The sequence below is a fragment of the Acanthisitta chloris genome, unplaced genomic scaffold (genome assembly GCF_000695815.1).
Source record: "Acanthisitta chloris isolate BGI_N310 unplaced genomic scaffold, ASM69581v1 scaffold3833, whole genome shotgun sequence".
Classification (NCBI taxonomy): Eukaryota; Metazoa; Chordata; class Aves; order Passeriformes; family Acanthisittidae; genus Acanthisitta; species Acanthisitta chloris.
The window spans coordinates 1-22,192 of record NW_008663075.1 but is presented as its reverse complement, the minus strand read 5'-3'; the positions used below and the strand labels follow the sequence as shown (position 1 = coordinate 22,192).

The 22,192-nt window shown below is 42.7% G+C and overlaps 1 protein-coding gene across 1 annotated transcript in view; it reads right to left on the bottom strand.

Moving 5' to 3' along the window:
• The window catches only part of C8A (complement component 8, alpha polypeptide), a 21,644-nt gene extending 1,608 nt beyond the window's left edge, over positions 1 to 20,036 (bottom strand). Inside the window, exons 1-11 of the mRNA XM_009070837.1 lie at positions 19,918 to 20,036; positions 17,727 to 17,823; positions 16,639 to 16,783; positions 15,350 to 15,494; positions 13,596 to 13,785; positions 12,111 to 12,311; positions 10,564 to 10,804; positions 5,472 to 5,600; positions 4,624 to 4,781; positions 2,277 to 2,499; positions 6 to 143 (exon numbers count right to left, since the gene is read on the bottom strand). Of these exons, the coding sequence (XP_009069085.1) occupies positions 6 to 143; positions 2,277 to 2,499; positions 4,624 to 4,781; positions 5,472 to 5,600; positions 10,564 to 10,804; positions 12,111 to 12,311; positions 13,596 to 13,785; positions 15,350 to 15,494; positions 16,639 to 16,783; positions 17,727 to 17,823; positions 19,918 to 20,036 (1,786 nt within the window). The remainder of the gene's footprint in view (positions 1 to 5; positions 144 to 2,276; positions 2,500 to 4,623; positions 4,782 to 5,471; positions 5,601 to 10,563; positions 10,805 to 12,110; positions 12,312 to 13,595; positions 13,786 to 15,349; positions 15,495 to 16,638; positions 16,784 to 17,726; positions 17,824 to 19,917) is intronic.
• Between the last annotated feature and the right edge of the window lie 2,156 nt (positions 20,037 to 22,192).

Below are 22,192 nucleotides of genomic sequence, written 5' to 3'. Positions count from 1 at the left end.
TCTGCTCTGCTGGTTCCTCCCAGTACAGGGCTGCCCTCCGTGCTGCGGGGCCGGGTTGGTGCACTGCCGGCTGCGCTGCGACGTGCCTGCCTGGCAGGGAGACCAGCTTGACCAGCAGCTCCAGTGCCCGTCTATTTTATCACCTGTAAACACATTAAAATAAAATGAAGTGCTACCTACAGCGGCACATCTTAGGTGAGAGCAGGGGAAGAAGATGGAGCAGAATGCCACCAGCTGTTTGGGATTTCAGCTCTGGCTGTAACCTTTCTGGTTATGGACTCTCTGAGACTCACTGCTTCATCCCAACCATGCCCAGCACACAGGTGGCTGTTGAGATCAGGGCACTTTGAAGCCAGAAGAGATGAATCAGCATCACCTTTAGACACCAATAGCTGTTTTTGTTTCTTCTCTGCTCCTTTGAAAACCTGTGCCTTGGTTTTCCTTTCCCAAAGGGCAGCTGATAGCTCTCTCTGCACTAACTTTCTCACCTTTGTCCAAAGCAGAGGGACAAAAGTCTCCTAACATTGTGAAGGTGGTGTAAAAGTCTGCCCATCCTTTTGGAGTTGGGTCATTTCAAGGCTTTTTCATTACAGTACAGACTGAGTTGTCAGGAGCGGTCGATACTATGGATTATGGCGGCACTCCTGAATGATGGGAATGCTTGATGGCTGTCATTTACTGTCGTTCTTTATTTACTCATCTGGCCTTCATGCCTGGCTTGGGCACTTTATTAATCCAGACAGCACAAATGGATGTGTGTGCTCTTACTTAGTGCTGAGTGGAAAGCTGGGCTTTCCATCTGCTGAAACATTGTGCTTTAAAAAGACTGAGTTTGGTCTTAAATGAGTTTTAGAACTAAAAATTTGAAACTAAAAATTGCCCATGAATTAGAAGTGTGTCTATCCCCACTATTGCTAAAATCAGGGAGCACAGGGCTGACCAGTTCAGGGCACTGCTTTGGTGGAGGGTCCTGAGATTTGGAGGCAACTCAAAGAACCTGAGCTTTATAAAGAAACCCATTTTACAGCCAAGGAAGCAAAGCTTTTGAATTCAGCTTCATAAACCATCTACCAAACTCCTTATCACAGACTTGATTTTCCAGTGGTAAGACCACAGTGATGAGCACATGGTTGAAGGCCTGGAGCTCTGCCTGGTGGAACTGCTCTGAAGATGGATTTTTCTGCCAGCTTCATGTGCTGAGATTTAGATTTTTTTATCATCATGAATCAGGACAAAAATACCCAGAAAGAACTGCATGTCCCAAGCTTGGCTTTTTTTGCCACCTGTTTAATTTTTTTAGGATAGTATATAAAGTGATAAAGAAAACAAATAAAAGCCTGTCACTTTGGCAAACCACTTCTTTTTCTTTTTTTTTTTCCCAAAACAGATACTTCTCTCTCACTAAAATGCTTCCCAGGGAGAGGGTGGGCAGTGTGGCAATTTTTTAGCAAAACTGCGTTTTTGGTGGCACACTGAGCACCACTTCCCAGTTGCTTTGCCTGACCCTATCCACATGCCTTCCCTCCCTGCCTGTCAAGCTTTGTGCTCTCACCCTTGTAGCTGGCATCCTTAGCTGGGTGCTGCAAGTGCTTTGGAGGATCACCAGCCCAACAATGTGACATGGCAGTCAGTCAGGACCAGGTGATGGTCTTGTTTAAAGTAAAAGCTGTGTCTGTAGAGCATTGCAGGCAGAGCCCACTGCTTGGTGGGCAATAGGTGCAGCTGGGCTTTGCCAGGGTGATGCCTTCACACCCCAGCTCAGCCGTTTGCAATAACTCAGTAAATCTACAGGTATTAAACTCACTCACATTTCCACTATTTATTTATAATAATCATGGAATCATAAAGTCTTGGATTGGAAGGGACTTTAAAGCTCATCTTGTTCCACCCCCCTGCCATGGACAGGGACACCTTCAACTAGACAAGGCCACTCCAAGCCCTTTCCAACCTGTCCTTGAACACTTCCAGGGATGGAACAGCCACAGCTTCTCTGGGCAACCTGTACCAGTGCCTCAGCACCCTCAGAGTCAAGAATTTCTTCCTTATATCTAATTTAAACCTGCCCTCTGTCTGTTTTCAGCCATTCCCCCTTGTTCCTGCTAATTCTAGTCTCTTGCAGGACTGCTTAGGATAGCAGAGCAACAAAAGCAATGCAGAAACAAAGGCTGGATTGATGCATGGATGCAAACAGCTGTTGCTTAACCACATGGAGGAGAAAGCCCAGTCCCTTTGCTGCCTTCCCCTCTCCCTGCTGTGCATGCACACTGGGGTCTTACCTTGGCGCGAACTCTGATTGCAGGAAGGACCTTGGTAACCTGGGCGACACTGGCACTGACATGTGTCTCCCACCAAAACGGGTTCACCATTGTTGTGGCAGGATCCGCAGCGACAGGGGTTGAACTCCAACAAGTATTCGTCCAGAGCCCGTTTCAGGTTTTGCCGTTTGTTTTCCATGTCACCATGGTTGGTTCTGCGGAGAATTTCGTGGATGGGCTGCAGCTGCATAGGATGAAGATGGATGGCATGGAAACAATTTCAGCTGGGCATCAACTGAGATGCTGTGACATTGCTGGATAAACTCAGGACTCAGGAAAAACTCATTTGTCTTCCACGACAGTTGCATGTACATCATGCAAATGTGTTGCTGCGACTGATGGGCCCCAGTGAGAAACCACCGTTCCAAAACCTTCCTCATCTTAGAGGTTTGTGCGGGATTGGCTTTTCTGGACATGCTTTGGAGTTTTAGTATGGATTCAAATGATAAATTAAAACACACCAGTAAGCCCATTTTTTGACTGATTTCTTAGTGCTGTCACAGTCTCAGAGATTCTTGTATGCTTTCTGCCTTTCTGAAGAAAATGTTTTGGTAAGAGCTTTGGACAGAGGGTATCATCAAAATTTATTGCCAACCTACCACTTGCAGTGGCTAGATTGTGAAATATCCAGTAAATTCTGAGAATGAAGAATTTTGCCTACTTATTTTTTGCCCTTTGATGTAGTGAAATAATACTGTCATCTACAGCTTTAAGAATATAACATGCTTATCATATTTCCAGTAGTAAAATCCAGTTCCTATATACCAGTCAGCAAAAACAACCCAGTTTGGGCAACTGTAATTTTAACTTACCCAACTGAATACCAATATTCTACTGAATATTAAAGCTCAGGGCTATCTGAGAACACAAGCTTGCATTTGTCCATCCATGCTTCTGTGCAAATGCTGCATGTCTATGCTGGGAATTGGTGGAAACCATTCCTGGAGAAGAGCTGGACATCATCTTATTGCACAAGGCACAGTGAGAGCGATTCGTGGGGAGGATCAGCATCAGCTGAGCTTTGGGAAGAGCTCTTGGGCAAATTTGCACAAGCATGTTTAACAAACTGAGGGAGCTGCAGATAAGACCTGCTGGAGTGGACATGAGTGCTTATCGCCACTCCGGTTGCAGAGTGACTGCTCAGCTCTGGAACAGCCAACAGAGAGGTCAGTGCATGGTTTACTGGAAAATTGCAATAAATTTTGCCCAGAATTGACGGGAACTTGTGCAGAAAGGTGAATAACCTGCAGCTGGAACTGAAAGAGCTTATACATTATCAGAGCTTTCTGCCACCAGGGTGCTGCCCAGGAAGATTTGCACAGTCCTTCTTGCCCTGTCAATAACACAGATAACTTCCAAATCCATTTTCCTCTCTCCCACTCGCTGTCAGACTTTTCAAATATGCTCTCAAATAAAGACAATAGGGATAGAAGTGGCAGTGTGTGCCTGCCATGGCTGAGGTCCTTCCCCCACACTCCACACCTGCACTCCCAGAGCAGACCAGTGATAGCATCTTGTGGTCGCGCAGGGTACATGGGCCAAGGAGTTGTGCCCAGCCCCTCATGCCTCTGCCAAGTCTCTCCCTGGATTATTTGCTTGTAGGGTTGCTGTTGTCTCTCCCTTTCCCTTCCCTCTGCTTGCACCCATATACTTCCCATCTCAGAAACCCTGTAGGATGCTTCAGTGATCTTTCCATTTTATGGGGCATCCAGTAAAACAAAAGAGAGAGTAAAGCTTAGCTGATTATTATGGCTATGGACCCTCTTTTTGGGGCATGGAGAAAGACAGGACCCACCTGACAAAGCAGCCAGGAGTCCCCTGCTCTGAGAACTCCTAGAAGTGCTCAGAACTGTACCCACCATGGTCTGCAGAGGTTAGGCATAGCCACTGCAACTCTGAGGCAGGGGAAAAGCTCGTGAGGACCTGTTTATTCAGAGCCTTTGCTGGAGGGGCAAGACTCCTTCCCCAGCTCCCTGCCAGTCCAGTGCTTAAACAGGAGGGCGGACAGCACTGGGGAGAAAAATAGGGATGAATGCAACCACAATTCATTGTGAAGCTGTTTGGGAACACATCAAAAACTTAACTCGGCACTAATCCAGCATTAAGCTCCTTGTCCGTCTCCCTGCGGATGCAGTCGGTGGGAGATGTACTCCCCATTGTGAAATGAAGAAGAGGTTACCAGATCAGTGGCCCATTACATTTAATCTTGTTCTGTGATGGGATCACAATAAAAATACGAAATGATCTGCTCGACTACACTTTCATTCCTTATAGTGGCAGAATTTCTTCAACTGCAGAAAAGCCTTACCTCAAAATCAATAACAGAAGGATTATATTTTAATGACCTTCCCCAGCGACGATACATAGTACCATCCCAACTGTTTAAGAGCCCTCCGCTGTAACTGGTATCTCCACCTCTAATCCGGGGAATAATATCTTCCACAACTGCACTGTTGCTCTTAGAATCTGAAAAGTTGAATTACATATTATTTACTTATTGTTTACACACACACACACACACACACACACAAAACTGCTTAATGGAGGTGAGATCAGCTGTGTAGGGAGCTATCAGTGAGCTGAATTCTGGAATAGTTGGAAGCTAAGTGTTCCCTGCTTGTGGGGTGAGCCCTGCAACCTTATCACAAGGTGGTCACTGACAAATTGAGCATCCCAAATCCTCTAAGCTGATAAAACCTAAAGACCTTGCATGCCTCCAGCCTTTGTTTCTAGTTAGGACATGGGCAGTAGGTCATACTGTCTATGGGTTGTTAAGTGATGTACAAATCTGGGGTTTCCTACTCTCTTTGAGTAATTTTTGTAGTCAACGTTGACTTTTTTTACTAGTTGCCATGTTGCCTTTGCCATCCATGCCCAGTCTGTCATTGCTATAGGGATTGCAACCTTTCAGATACCTCACTGTCTCTATTCACATGCCTCTCTAACCCAGGTATTGCTACCTTAATTTTGGCTTTCAAGGGCAATCAGTACTCCTGAAGACTTGGACCCAAATTAACTTTGGTCCCACTATGTCTGGGGGGTGGCACCAGAGCTCCCTTCTTCATACCTTGTGTGACCCTACATGAATCTCCATGCCCAAGTGATGAAAAGAAGTGATGCAAGATGCCTTAACAGACATCTGCCCTGGTATCATACCAGTTCTCATAAATCCTTCCGGTCTGCAGCGAGAAAATTGCACAGATGGTTCCACATTCAGTAACCCCTTGCTGATTGAAAGACCAAGTGACCCACCAATACAGCTAGAGACGTCCTCTTTTGTTACGTCTGCAAAACAAACAGAAAACTGGTAAATTCAGTGATTCATACTGAGTGGAAGTATGTTAATTTTCCTACTTGTTTTATTTTTTCTGTCATTGAAGAAAATACTCAGTTATTTGCATGGTCTGTATTTCAAAATCAAGTGCTATTCTGGGCAGAGGACAGTGGAAAGGTCAATATTTTATTGGGATATACTGAGCCTATCTTATATAGGTGAATAAGGAAATGTATAAAAAGGAAGTAAAAACCTTAACAGAAGGCTTCGGATGTATTTCCTTTTTTGTTCTATATATTTTAAACAATTTATCTTTTACAGACTAACTCTTAACTGGGGTAAAACTGGGAACAAGAGCTGAAATCAATAGATCCTTGCTAATTTTCCTCAATTCAGGATCTGACCCACATATTAGTGACTTAAGTGTCATCTTAAGTAGTAACTTGCAAAAGGTCTTGTCTGCTGAGAGCTGCCAGAGCCTTCCTGCCTGCTGTTGGGCTGCTGCTGCCAGCACCGCCACATACATCATGAAAATATGTAACTGGAGACCCATGAAGCAACTGCAGAGGGGAGAAGGGAACTAATGAGGTGGTTTCACCAAGGTAAGCAATGCACATATTTCATACAGCCTGGGTTTATGTACATGCTTCAGTGTACTGCAAATATAAGGCGTCTTCTTTAGTAGTTAAAAATCCATTGATTTCAATAAAAATGGGCATTGTAAGTACTAGGTAACTTTTATATTGCTTGTTTTGTCAGAGGACCTTAAAGTGTTTTACAAAGGAGCTCAGTGATCAATAGCATGGTATTGAAAGGGAGGCACAGAGGTCAGTGGGGTTTGTGCATTGTAGCTTCATGATCTGAAGACTGAACCTCTGTCTGGGTCCCAACCTGGAATGTTTTCCGCTGAACTGCCTCACCCCAGCGCTGGAGAGCAGTATCTTCTCTTGCTCCTGTTTAAAATACTGGTTAAACGCCCATAGCTCTGGCTTCATAGAATCATCACATAATTGGGGTTGGAAGGGACCTTTGAAGGCTATTTACTCCAACCCTTCTGCCATAGTCAGGGACATCTTCAACTAGCCCAGGCTGCTCAGAGCCCCATCCAACCTGACCTTGTATGTTTCCAGGGATGGGGCAGCCACCACCTCTTTGGGCAACCTGTGCCTGTGCCTTACCATCCTCACTATAAAAACTTACTTCTTTAATATAAATTGTCCCTCTTTTAGTTTAAAACCATCACCCCTTGTCCTCTCACAAGATGCCCTGTTAAAAAGTTTGTCCCATCTTTCTTATAAACCCCCTTTAAATATTGTAAGGCTGCAATAAAGTCTCCGTAGAGCCTTCTCTTCTCCAGTCTGAATGACCCCAACTCCCTCAGCATTTCCTCATAGGAGAGGTGTTCCATCCCTCTAATCATCTTTGTGGCCTCCTCTGGACTCACCTCAACAGGTCCATGTCTTTCCTCTGCTGGGGACCCGAGATCTGGATGCAGCACTCCAGATGGGGTCTCACCAGAGCGGAGAGGCAGAATCACTTCCCTTGACCCACTGGCCACGCTGCTGGGGATAAGCCCAGGACACAGCTGGCTTTCTGGGCTGCAAGTGTGCAATGCTGCCTCATGTCCAGCCTCTCATCCACTCCCAAGTCATCTTTGACAGGGCTGCTCTCAATTCCTTCATCCCCATCCCATAATGATACCAGGGAGTTTTCCTGAGCCAGGTGCAGGATCCTGCACTTGGCCTTGTTGAACCTCATGATGTTCTCATGGGTCCACTTCCTGAGCTTGTCAAGATCTCTCTTGATGGCATCCCCTCCTTCAGGTGTGTCAACCATACCACTGAGGTTGGTGTCACTTGGAAACTTGCACCTTTCCGCATACACTACAGGAGAGACTCACTGGAGCCACATGGGGCACTGGTCTGCTCCTTGGCTTGGTGAGTCCCAGCCAGCAGAGATGCTCAGCATCCTGAGAGAGGGGCTACAAGTCCTGGGTTCAAACTGGTGAGAGCTGAAGCATGCTCAAGACTCCAGTGGGAATTGCATCCCATTGCAAAACTAGGCTCTTGGGAAAGATAAAATGTGTAGCTCTTGATTACTTGTACTAAACTGTTCAACAGTTGTAAACACAGTGGGTAAAGTTCATTCACCCAAAGCAACATGAGTGATTGCTTATCTTGGTGTTGGAGTGCCATAAAATTAAACTTGAGGAACACCCTGATTAATTGATTTGCTATGGTTCCTGTTGAGTAATTATGTTCAGCGAGGGTCTGTCAATACAATTTGCTATTGGTTGCAGCAAGATCAAGTCTTGATAAATGAAAAGTGGTTATCATTGCAAAAGGGTGGTCATAGTAAATATTGGCACTTGAGGGGGGAGCTCTGATAGGGGTTTTTTTTCCTCATATGATATAATTTGTGATAGTTAAATGTTCTCAAGTGATAAGATTTACTGCTGCATTTTCAATTAATCAGAATATATGAAGACTCTTTCTAATTTACTCTGTGCATAATGTTTCTCCCATAAATGTTCCTGTAATGTGTGAACACATTATACTATTTTCTGCTAAATAATAGAACCATAACCATCTATTTTAAAAACAAGTAATGAAAAATATTGATGGCAGAGCAACAAGGGACCTCATTCTGACATATGTATTTATTTCACTCATGACCACATCCATACAAGCCCTTGCAGCCTGAAAGCTAGAAATGAGTCTGGCAGCAAAACTGCAGTCCTAAGCTCTTCAGCAAGTTGTGGCCTATTCCTGGTTATCTAAACTGAGACGGTGATTTCATTTTCAAAAGTCAGGTCCTAAATGCTTAAAGTCCAGCTCATGCCTATGCCAAACTCAGTGATGACCTAAGCTATCTCTCATTTAGGGAGGACTCAGCCAAAGGATCTTTAGTCACTGGTCTGTAAAAAAATTGAGTATTCTCTCTTCGAGAGCATTTAACATGTAGCCTCATGGGCTAGGTGGGCTCTCAGGATACAGTGGTTGATCTAAACCAGGTACCATGTTGCTCAGCCCTGTGGGGACTCAGTGATACATCTCCAAGCATCTTCAGAGCTTCAGACTTGTCTTATGAAGCTCTAATTTTAAGACTTGAGCACTTACATCCTGATCCTGACCATTCCTCGGGGAAGGAGGATAATCCTCTTGCAAACACAGCCTTCAAGCATGGCTGTGATCAACATGAGAAAAATCATGGGGTTTTTTACTAAATGCTTTTAGACAGTGGCATATCAGACACTTGCAGGTGGGTCCTTCTGGGTCAGCATCATGTGACATAGAGCACTGCTGACTTGGTAAATGTGGGCTTTCTAGCAGAGCCTGGATTAGATGAAAATTACAGAAGCATGCTGCATTAGAATGAAAATTACATCTCTACTGGGGCACATTTTTGTCTTTTGCTGAACTCCAACATCCTTCTTGCCTGAGATAAGGCATCTCACAGCAGTAAATCTCCTCCTTATATACACAGCAAGAACAAGATAAAGCAAAATAATAGCCTCCCTCCACATGCTCTTGATTCATTCTTCCTCTGAAATTGGCAGTCTGCTTTGTGAAGACTTGCTTGCCAAGACCTTGTTCACTTCTATATCACTCACTCTTCAAAGTGAATAAGTGATTTGAAGAGGCATCATGTTTCCAAGCATTAGAGGTTCAGGAACTTGATGAAAATTCTCTCACTTGGTAATTTCTTGAGAAAAAATTGGCATGGTTAGCACTCAGTATGGAGTGCATAGTTATCCTAGTGCTGATGGTACCAAACCATTTCAGACCAGAGGCAGAATTTGTGGCAGAACCCTGGAACTTATTGGAATTACAGCAATTTGCACCTACTGCTGCAATTTGCACCTATCATCCAAGATTGCAATTTACTTCTGCATGAATGTCCAGCCTGGAGTTACTAAGGCAGTGGTGCCCTCAGCAGAGTGGATCAATGGTCCTTAGGGCAAGTGGGATCTATTGCATTGTTGCCACCTTTGCAAAAGTTGACAATCCAGTGGGTGTACTAAAGTACCATATTATTGTTCTGTATCTTACATTTTTGATTAGGATAAATATTATGCTTTGGCTTACTAGTAATGGCTATTCTTGCACTCTAGATACCTGCAGTGGGTGTTTTATCTAACAGAGATTTAGAGGTATGGTTCTCCTGCCTCATACACTCTAATTTGCTGAGAACTGGAGCTAACAGAGGTCTGTTAGTCTTCAGATGTGACACTAACCAGAGTAAAGTGTCAGTTTTTGATTAGGATAAATATTATGCTTTGGCTTACTAGTAATGGCTATTCTTGCACTCTAGATACCTGCAGTGGGTGTTTTATCTAACAGAGATTTAGAGGTATGGTTCTCCTGCCTCATACACTCTAATTTGCTGAGAACTGGAGCTAACAGAGGTCTGTTAGTCTTCAGATGTGACACTAACCAGAGTAAAGTGTCAGAGGCCAAGTGCAGTTCCATTTACAGAAAATTGCAGCCCTCACCATTAATAGGCTAAAAGATTAGTGGGTTGGCTTGCTTTACTCTAGATGAGTTTGCAAGCCTTGAGCATTCATGAGAATGGCCAGAACAAAGACTATTAGAAATAGGAAATTACCAAGTGACACTGAAAAAATGGAGATTCTCAGGTTCCTTCCTAAACTACTAAAACCTTACTTAGATATTTCTGAACACGTTTTGTGACACTCAAGCTAAACTCCTGCTATGTTGCCAGTAGTGCATCCATCTTGTGAACAACATGTGGATACCCCTACGTCACTTGCCCCATGCATTTTTTAGGCTTGTGGTGAGTATATGACTATCATGTGCTGGGACATACTCAGCAAAGAGGTGCTGATGAGCATCTACCCTTCCAGAGCCCAGGGAGAAGACAGCTGTGGAGCCCCACCCCATGGTCACCAGGTGGAAATGCCTGGTTTAGAGCAAAAAGCTGTGAACAGAGAATATCTTCTTGTTTTCTAACCTTTTCTTCGCATTTCATCCTTATTGATGACAAGGATGAACTCAAAGATGCCTCCCATAGTGCCAGATGTCATGAAATGGGTGCCATAGTCGTCGATGAATTTGGAATACATGCCATAGTTGTAGGTGTCTGGAAGGTCCTGCAGGGAGAGCAACATATCTTCATCCAAAACAATGTTGTCCTTTCTCATCTTGAAACGGGCTGTCTGCACCTTTGTCACAGCTCTAATAAAGCCAAGATTCTGCAGGTAAAGAAAAGAGGAGCTGCAGTCAACATTTATTTTAAAACATAATTTCTAGCCTTTAGGTTTGCAGAGGAAAGCCTGAATGTCAGTATATGTTGAAGGCATGAAAATAAGCCCAAGGTTAAGTGAAATAAGCGGTAGTTCTTGTTTTAGAGTCTCTTTTTTTGTGTGCTGTGGAGGTGGAAGGCAAAGCTCTGGGGTTGGATGATATGGGGGTTTTTTATTGATGTGTGAATACGATCAGTCAGACTTCACATGATTCTTCTCCATTCTCTGTTTCTGCTTTTTTTTTTTTCTGGTTTCCTTTCCGTGCGCTTTTTAGTCCCTTTTACCTTTTTCACAGCCTCAACCACTGATGCAGGGCAAGGGCTCAAGGCAAGCCCAGCCCAGCCTGGCAGTGAGACAATAACCTGCCAGAAAGATGGTGATGGGAGAAGAATTTCGTGGATATACCACCAGATCCATGACTCTGCCTCTATATTAACCACTGCCTTGAATAAGTCTCCATTGTAACCAGAACAGCCCTTTAAATGATTCCTCCAATAACCGATCATCATTTAGCTGCAAACATCATGTGAGTCTGGACAAGGGCACAGTAAATACTATAATAGTGCCCATTTCAAACAGCTTTTAAGGGCATTTTAACTCAGAACGCCATCAAAGTAATTCTTCTTTATTGTTTTCTGTCAGCAGCCATGAGAGAATTGGAGATGGGGCACAGTAAATGTGGGAAATACCAGCACTCATGTTATTAGATTGGAAAGAGCTCATCACAGCTAGTCCATGATGTGAACCTGCTGTGAGAAGTACACCCTATTACCAGGTACTATTTTTTCAGCGTGGTATTTTAACCTCCCATAAAAAGTAGCATATTTCCCCACCATAAGGCAGCTTGTATTAATTTGAACAAGACGTATTTGCTACCAGAGATCATTCCCTGAGGACTATTGTTTCAATGAGCATCTTGGTATTTCCTCCTCCCTCATCGTCACTTTTAAGCATTTTCTCTATTTTTGTGGTTCATGTAGTCATGGAACAGGATAGGGTGAGATGACATGTGTTGTGGCACTTCATAATTCAATTTTATTCCCCATTCCCTGTTTGCGAAAACATATGAAGAACAACAAACAGGATTACTAACGATCATACATTTGCAATTACATGAACAAATTAAGGTACAATTACTCTGTGTTAAAAAATGCAATTGAGAGAATAAACTGACATAAGTTACAGTCAGACTATGCCATGCACAGATGATACAACTGGAGCATATGCATCACTGATTTGGTTGGGGGTTTTTTACCTTTGCAGTATAGTCTGTGAAATTCTTCACGGTTTCTTTGCCATGTGATAAAGTCAAGCCCAGGTTGACCTGTACGCCTGCACGCGCAGGCCCAATTCCAAAGGTAAAGCCAAATGAGTCAGATGTTTCAGTTTTAAGGGCACGAAGCAGATCCTTTGAATCATCATAAAACTCAAAAGCAAATCCAGAATCAGCACGAGCCTAAAATGAATAGAGCAGATGGTAATTTTTCAGGTAGCTCCCTTCCTTTTTAACCTTTATTTCTTTAAGGAGCTGATAGTGCCTCTGTTGAAGCCTGTGATGCTCTTGACAGCACTGGCATTGACTTCAGTGAATGTGAAATAAGGAATTAAATCACATGCCATTTCATTTGGAAATATGTGAGAAACGTGGATAAAGACAAGCATTTGCTTCATCCATCTCCAAGCAGGCGAGAGGTTTGTGTTTAGCCACTCAAAGCCAGAGCTGGTAATGGTACCTATTAAGATAGCTTGACACTTTCCATTATAAAACCCTCCTTTGAGTTCCTTACAGCTCTGCCAAATCCTAACAATTTGGACTGAATATTTTCTCTTCAGTCTGCTTCTGGATGAATTCATTTAGAAAAAAAATCCACAGCCATTTACGATGGCAAGTCTAGAAAACAAGTATTGTTTTACCTGTGTTTTAGAGAAGTGACCTTTTCATTGACAGCTCTACTTTGCTGGCATGTGGAATTGAGCAGCCTTGCTCCATCTGGGTTGTGCCATTTGCTAGCTCTGTAAAAAGCCAGGCCCAGTGTTCAAACTGGGGACTAAGTGGCTCAGGGGACTCTGTCTGCTGGGAGGACATGAAAGCTACTTGCGTTCAGCATGTGGCTGTACTATTTCCCAGCAATAATATGTTTTCATTTGTTCATGTCACAAAACATGATGAGTGTTTAACAGGGTGGCCAAGGCACCCACTTAGAATGTGGGAGAGCCAGGTAGAATCCTTGTTCTGCTTTTATCAATCTCCAACATCAGTTGTGACCTTATGGATTATAGGTATTGTGATACATGGTGATAGCTCTCAGGATCCCGGTCTTACTCAGAATTTGGATTTATGTTGCTTGTACCCATGCCATGGACTTAAAATGCTTTGAAAGATTGAACCAGTAGCATTATTACTGTTTTACACATGGCCAACTTCATCCCTAGAGAGGCAAGTGGCTTGTGCAAGCTCTGCAGCTCATTAATAGAAGAATTTAGAGAAAAGCCATTTCTCTTGGCTCTGACTAGGCCAGAGTAAGCAGTGGCAATGCCTGGATGATAAAGCACGTTAGTTCCTTGATGTGCCGTAAAACAGCATTTATATCATCAACTGCCTGTTGTCTTGGGGACAGCTGGAGAAAGGTACCTTGGAAGACAACCTATGGTGAATGACAAAATATACCTAATATCTTTGTAGGAATTTTGGCTTTTTGCTTGGAAATCTTTGCTAAATTTGACCACCCAAAGTACTTACTAGGAATTGGTATAGGTGAAAGTTGTAAGGTTTGCGGAAATACTTCTCATCCTCTCCATAGTAGAGGCGCTCGCAGGCAACATCGTACTTCAGCTCCCGCCACTCTCCGTTGTAGACATACTCACAGTGGCCTCCTAAAAACATACGATCGTATACTTGCCGTGTCTCTTCCCGTGTCAGGATATTGTATCTTGGAAAGAAGTAGCATTCAGAAAGTTATCCATAGCCCACCAACAGTCTGTCACAGGTTCTCCTGACACTACAGTTCACGTATTCTCCTGAGTAATTTTAATAGAACTTAAAATTGGATTGAGTTTGCTATCTCCTTGCGATCTTCTTCCCAATGCTAACAGTTGACAAACAGCCATTTTATTTCTAAGACATTAGTTTGGACTTGTATGCTAGAAATGAAAGAAATCAGTTCAGTTCTACACCCCTCCCAGCAAGCACAGTTATGAAAGTCCCAAAGTCCTGGAATTCCTCCAGGTCCACCTTGAGTCTAATGCATCTCACTGTCACAAAAAAAAGTGCTTCCTGGCATTCCCCATTATTATTTTCTAACTTAGTTTCATCTCTTTCCTTTTAATAATGGTCCCATTTCTCAGGACAGTTAACACCCTCCCTAGATGCGCAGTCTGCTTGTGCTTTGTCAAGTCTCTCACTTATTTCTTTATTCATCCTTCTTCCTGTTCTCCAGCTGCTGCCCTCTGAAATCCCTCCTATTACTTAATATTCCTTGTAATTCCATGGCCCAAAATGTAAGCATTATTCAAATTAGACAGCAGCATTGCTCTTCACAACAGGGAATCGTCTTTAAGACTAAGAAAGTAAATGCTGTTACTTTTGTGTGTTCTACAGGAGAAACAGATCAGAAAGCAGAATTAAATGGGGCTCTCAGTGAAAATTAATGCATGTCATGAAGAACTTTTGATGAACTCTCCTAGGTCCTGGACCAGAGAGACATTTATCTCATGGACTCTAGAGAGTGTTGGAGAGAGCTGATGGGAAAGTTCTCCAATGGCTGACTCCATTCTCATGCTCTAGCCAATGTTCATAGAATCCCAGAGTTGTTTGTGTTGGAGGGAACCTTAAAGACCATCTTGTTCCAACCCCCCTGCCATGGGCAGGGACATGTTCTCCAGGTGAGAAGTGTCTTGGTTAAAACACAAAATTTAAAACAAGATTGTCACATACACAATTCACCTTTCAAGTTATTTTGGATTCCTCTTTTGCATGTATTACCTGATCAAAGTTTGAAAATGAACAGAAAACAGTTTTTCAAAGATAGGAGCATTTACCCTGCATATGTTCATGTGGAGCTCAGGCTCTCTGCCTTGAATCTGTGCTCTGAACTCCTAAATCCTGGAGTTAAATCTCCTTAAGGATGAACACCACCAGGATGCTCCATCTCCAAAATCTGCTGTTTGCTTTAATATATTACTTTTATCAGCTGGAGAGAGCTGTGAAGATAACTGGGATATATTTTTACAGTAGAAAGAGGGTATCACAAGTACAGTGTGCTGGGAGAGGCCAAGGTCAGATAGTAAATCCAAGACAGGATTTGAAATAAAAGCTGGGATGAACCCTCCTGCCTCCCTCATTGCTATTCATGGTTGCATGGGACAGTACCTCCCCTTTGGGCTTTGTGCAGCACCCTATCATTCATGGATCACTCCTATTACTAAGGAAGAGCAGTATGAAAAACTCAATCCTGTTTGGATTGGGAGAGTAGCAGCTGCTGATTAATTACTCACCCTTGGGTTATTTTTTCAGACCCGGGGATTGGGAATAGATCTTCACAAGGGCTTTCAATATATTCATCCTCACAGTTTTCCTCATCAGACCCATTTCTGCAGTCATTCTCTCCGTTGCACACGAGATGCCGTTTAATACAGCGACCTAAAGTGCACAGATGCAGGCAATGGTTTATCGGCCCTTCAGAAATCCCTGTTGGCAGCTTGCACTGGTTGGGCTCATTTTCACCCGTATCTCGGGGCCACAAGAAGTCATGCTGGGTGTCAAACACAGCGCCCTTCCATTGGGAACTTGCTTTTCCAAGCTTCTTGGGGAAAGGTTTTCTTTGCAATATAGAGTGTGCACAGCTTGGAGTCCAAGCTGACCTCTTCCATGCGATGGAAATCAAGACAAGGTTACCTCACTGGCCTGACTTTATTATCTAAAATCATGCTTTTGAAAAGTTACTGCAGGAATATCTTCTCCACTTGGCTTAAGGAAGTCAACTTCATCTTATTAAAGTGCAATTTTGCCTCTTCCCACTGCAAGAGGTATTTGGAGAGTTTATTGCAGTAATTAAAATTTCAAGAATGGATGTTTCCAGGAAGGCAACTTGGAAGGGGATTTGCTTCTGGGAGTGAGGAGAAAGCCTCGACATGACAGTCATGGCAGGAAGGATCTGGCACTGCTACACTCGCCCCGATGAAGCACTGATGACCTGCTTCAGCTGGTGAGCTGATCGCAGAGCTGGTGTGTAGTTCTAAACTTCAATAGAAATTTCATTAAATGCTCAAGATGGAAGTTTGAGCCATTTGTGTGGAGACAAAAATCTGTCAAGGCTAGTCAAACTTTCAGAGAACAGCCGTATTATATCCCAATCCTCAGAGCTGGGGATGGCTAAAAATAAATGAATCACCCCAACAGATTGCTAGTTGGATTGATGATTGAACTATGTCTTTAGCAGGGGAGAAAGCAGTGTGTTGTGGGAGCGTTGTGCCCAGGGAGGGGAGTGTGAGCATGTAGTACAGCCGTTGGAGAAGAATATTTCTACTTTCTTTGTTCCACTGAAAAATTAACATTTTTCCATGTTACACAGCCTTCTTTTCTCTTCAAGTCTGAGTGTAACATGGATGGATTTCTGTAAAATTGGGGGGGAAAACAAAGAGGGGAAATTTCCTGCTTTCTCTTGTTCACCATCCTGCTGCCTGGCTGGCAAAGCTCTGCCTATGGCAGGGGATTGATATCACCCCAGGCCTGCTCACCCATGACTGAAACCTCTACGGCAGGAGTTTGTGCCTGGTTCATTCACCTGATTCCTCACACTGGAAGTCCTTCCCACAGCTGGAGGGTCCAGTGCATGTCGTCTCAGCACGGCAAGCTTGCTCGTCCCAGAGGCTCCCCGTGCATCGCCGCCCCGTGAACCCTGCAGGCTGTGCCAGTCTCCGGTAGCGGTGCTACACAGCAAAAGAGTGACAACTAGTTGTGTCCCCCAGAGACATCACTTCCACAGGCTATAAAGCAACCAAAACTATGATTTTTATCTCTATTCCCATTTTTTTTGTGTGTGTGGCCCAAAGACTTTGTACATGATAAATGGAGAAGGAGAGTCAGCAGAGAGGTGGGAGCTCAGGAGATTTGCCTGAAGTTCATACATGTGAACTTAGAGGGGGCTGGAATGACTTTGAAAAATATCTCTTCTCTATTTTATACCTTGGAAATAATGTGGCATTTTTCCAGTTACACATGCTTTGTCCTGGAATGTACCAGGCTCAGATGGACATAGACACTAATTAGAACATGGATCCTGCAACATTTCTGATGGATTATTAATGAGAATTGCTGCTCTTTAAACTAGGAAGGGGAAAAAAAAAAGGAAAAGGAAGAAGAGCCAAACCATTTACTGATTATAAGCACATGAACAAAAATGCAGGGATAATGTAAATTCAGTACAAAGGAAAATTATGTCAGGTATTTGAAAATAAATTCTCAAATTATGAAGACATGTGAAAGGATTAAAAAAATTGAGAATAGGGGCTGATGAATGAAGGCTGCTTCTAATTTCTTTTCATTGGAATATTTGCATTAAGAATCAGGGGATACTTAATTAAATCTAAGATAGAAAAGGAAGAAAGTCATGGGCAAATATTCTGGCCTGATTCTTCCACCATTTGCCTTGATTTTGCTCTTTGCTGTTCTGCTGCCTCAAATGAATTTATTTCCCAGTTTACACCAGAGTAAGTAAGAGCCTCTCTAGTGGAGGAGTATCTCCATCATATTTGGATGAGTTTACTGGATGCTTCAGAATGATGAATATGTATAATATATATAATTAATGTGTGTACATCCTCATCACAGACACATCTGAAGATAAATGAATACATTACAGTGGATCCTTACTTTTTTCTCTTGGCAAGGAAAGCAATCAGTCCATTCTGACCACTGGCTCAGCTGACAGTTGGCAGCAGCCGGAGATTTAACATCTCTGCTGCTTCTTCTGAGGAAGGGAAGAAAGAGTGGTGTAAGGTCTTTGAAGCTGTGTTTTAAGGAGGACTGGAGGCTAGAAGAGAGAACATTACCTGTGTGTGTGTTTTTTCTACCTGGAACCTATATTGTAGGAAATGGGAATCTTCCCTCAGCAAGGGTGGCTGTACTGCCAGAGATGTCCTGTCCAAGTATTCAACATCAGAATTGGTCAGTGGGCACAGGTGGAGTGCCTGAGGGTTTTGTCTTGGGTTTCTTGCTCTCCCAAGAAATCCTAGTCCTTTCCCATAGGCTGATTGCAATAAAATATATGTACATCATATATATGAAACCAAACACACTGACTAAACAGGAGGAATGTCGAGAAGAGACAGATTTTACGGAAAGGCTTCTTTTTTTGGCTGCCTTCTCAGAAGCCCATCAGGATGTCCAGGAGTAGTGATCTTTATCATCTTGGACCTGTTCTGAAATATATTGATTTCACTTTTTTACACCACTGTGAACTCATGTTCAGTATTTTTCCCACCAAGTATGAAATCAGGGTCTGGTTCCCATGGGTTTTGTGGAGTGGTGGGAATGGCTGCATCAACAGTGCTGAGAAAACAAGGTACAAAGGATGTTGACTGAAAATTTGTTGGTTGACTATTTCTAAAACAAAAGACATCAATTCTGAAAAGAGAAAAATAACTAAAGGAATAGTATAAAAGCAGAAAATGGCAAGGACATTGTATTGTAGTGGCTCCTGGATCAGACTCTCTGCATATACACTGAACCTCACTGTACAACAGCAAAAGAATACTTCTCTTTCCTCCCAGCCCAGTCATTACAATCTCTACTTGTGTCCCTAATTCTACAACTTTTATTTGTATCATGAATTTCTTTGTCTTGAAATTCAATCTGTGGTATGCTAATACAACTCTGCATTGCCTTCGAAGCATTTTGAGGGTTTATTCTGAGTCAAAACATCATTATTATTATTATTATTTTGATGATTAACTAATGAGCAGTCTGTTTTACTTACATGACTGCAGTCCAAAGAGAAATATTGATAATTAGCAGAGGTACAGAGCACATTGGGGATTCATCAGAGGCTGTAGAAGAGAGACTTAGTAAATGAAAGCCAAAACAGCTCAGCAAGAGAGCCTGTGGATGCAGATCAGTGTGTGAGATAAAACCCCACCATGTCTCCAGGAAAACAACAGGAACCTGCAGACAAACAGGGAGCTGGAGGACATGCATGTATTGATGCCTTTTCGCTCTGACAGGAGGATTTGTGGGCTGTATCCTTCAGCACTTCGCAAAGTACTTAATTGGCTCACCTTCGATTGGATTTTGCATTTACCTCTTCATTATTCTGCCTTGTTTGATAAGTTCATCAAACATCAAAAATCTCGTCTTTGTTCATTTTCAAAAGGGATTATCAGAATAAGCCTTCATAATTAAGTGTATCACTACCACAGTTTTTTTCCTTTCCGCCTTCTCCTTGTCTCCATGTTCCAATTATCACTGATACCTTTTTTTGATCCTTCTAAATCATATTTGCCTTTACAACAAGGCTGAAATTAATAGCTGTAGAAAAAAAATCCAACCATTTTCATGACACTAGAAAAAAAGTAACTTGTTTATTTCTTTCTTTCAAAGCCCGAGTGACACTTGGATAGGTTAATAATATTGTTCACGGGGTAAAAAATTGAGGTATGAGGATCTGGCTTGGATTGAAAATTGGGTTATTCACATGCACTTGTTAACTTCACACTGTCAAATTTAAAATAATTATAATGAAAAAGAATATGAGAAATATTAACTCGTAAATCATCCTGTATAGAGAATTCATTTCAAGTGCCCAAACCCAGTATGGTGATCTGGGTAAGGAAGTTTAAGCAGGCTTAACAGTCATCTGTGAAAGGAAAACCATTGTGCAAACAGTTCCTTTAAGAAGGAATTATGATGCCTTGCTTGGGCTTTGGACAACTGCCAGTATTTTTTTTCCTGGTAGCTGTTTACAGAGAGCACGGTGTGCACATGCCTCAAGTCGAGGCAAAATTAATGGGCTGACTGACTTGCTGGTAATTTCTATAAGTAAAGCTGGGGAGGAGAAAGGACTTACCTCTGGGAAGGCAATGCCTCGAACTCCCTGCATGCTGTCACTGTGGTCTGGTGTGCTGCTAAAGCCAGTGAGAATATAGACAGGATCAAAGGAGAGAGCTGACACAGGCTCCACCACATTGTTTTTCCATATGTGTTTGCTATAGATTAGCTGCAAACAAAAGCCTGAAGTTTCAGGACTGCTGGAAGAAGGATGGAGCCCACCAACCTCCAAACACTGTGGTAAATCATTGACAGCAGCACAGATCGAATCACAAAGAATCAGGACATATCCCAGAGGCCTTTGCCCTTTTGGAAACAAATTCCCAGTTTTCTGGCAAGGAAATATATTAAACTGTGCAACTGTTTCCACATTAAAGTCAATCAAGTCCTGTTGCAGCAGTGTGTTTCTTATCCAGCCTGTGTCCTCCTTTTAATTTGAAGGAGGAGGAAACTCATTTTATTTCCCACAGTGACTTTACTGTAATTTTGGTGTGTCTGGTTTGCTGACCAGGGAAAAGCTTCCCAGTACAGCAAATTGAAGATTAGCACAAAATTGTGTTATAAAGAACATGTACCTTCCAGATACGTTAAGGAAATGTCAGTTCAGCTTTCTCCCATTGCCATCCCCAGAAAATTGTGTCCCATCCCCAAAGCTGATGTGAGTTATCACCTGGCTTTTGGATGGCCCTACACAGTCACTGCACCACAAGAATCTAATTCTTTCTTTTGTTTTCTAAAGTGATTTGCAGTGAGGAAGATGTCCCCTGCATCTGAAATTGTGTCTATACACTCTGCAAAGCCATCTGTTAGTGGTGATTCCAATGCTTTTAGCTGGGTGAAATCTTAGTGGATATGCACAAGTGTAAGAAACAATACCATAGAAAGCAAGAATACCACAGGTTTGGGGTTTTTTTAAAGAAAATACTCACAAGATGAGAATATTTAGTTCTGTTAAAAGAAAGAAAAAATGGCCATTGGAAAGACACTTGGCCATAGCCCAAGTTGCCCCATAGCTGTTTTCTTCAGCCTGCACATAGCTTCCAAAATTCCCCTAGGGGCCCCTGGGCAGGCACAAAAATGCACAAGGAATCTGTAACTTCATTAGGTATCAGTTAAAAAAAGAGTAAGAGATTTATGGAGACTTGTGTGTTCAAACAAGGGTCTGTATCTCCCCACTTCATCTGCTGCATAAGTGGGCTGAGATGCTTCATGCATAAATGAAGTGTTCCCAGCAGACAACTGGAAGTTTGAACCTCAATAAATTCAAGAGAAAGTGTAATTATTGTAGGAAAGTCTGTTCTTGGGCTATTACAGCGATTAAACAGACAGTGAATTGTCCTCTGTCCACAGAAGACTGGGATAGAAGTGTCTCTTTGTGTATTTCCCATATTAATTGCAAGGCTCATTTCAGTAGCTGGTATTGTAAATTATGAAAATAAAAGGACCTCTTACCGTGTTATTTTAATGTAATTAAAGTTCAGAATGACCCTGGGGCTTGTCTTTGCTAAACACGAAGAAATGTAGCACATGGGTAAACTCTGTAGTGAAATGACATCAAAACTGCCCTTTTGTGACCTTAGGGAGTATGGTAATGTAATCCCTTTCCTACTAATGCACTTCAGATGGGCTCAGAAAGTCCTTCTCCTTTCTTCAACTATGCAAGAAGAACCTGTATAAGGGGTTTAATATTTTTTTAATATACTATTAAACCTAAATTGCTTTTGCCTGGGAGAAAAGTAGGGAATTGTAACTGGCCTAAGGCTATCCCCCTGGTCACCTCCCTGTTACACATCACAGCCTCTCTGCATGTCACTGTTAAGACGGAACGACACAAAAAGGTTTTAGCAATGGTTATAGAGGTCTGGTGGGGATGGACCCCGCTGTCCCCATGCTGGGACCCTCCCTGGCCATCTGCCAAACCTGTCTTCAATCCAAACCTGGGCTGTCCTGTGATATAAATGGCTGTTTTGCACAGCCAAGTGCCTCCTCAGCATCTAAGCAAGACTGTCAAAGCATTATATCTTTTCTTTTCTGATAGCAGCATCAGAAACACACCATATATATAATGAAAGTTATTTGTGGCACATCTCCCAGGTAAAAGGCTGGGCTGGTTTGTGCAATCAGGCACAACACCAATTTCACACTGATAGGTGAGGTCGTCTGGGGGAGAGGCATGTGAGAGAGATTTAAGCGGCAAGCAAGGCACTCCACGTTAGAGGTGAAATTAAAGAACCTTTCTCAAAGGTCTTATGTTCCAAAAGTGATTGAGATAGATATAGATAGATATAGATATA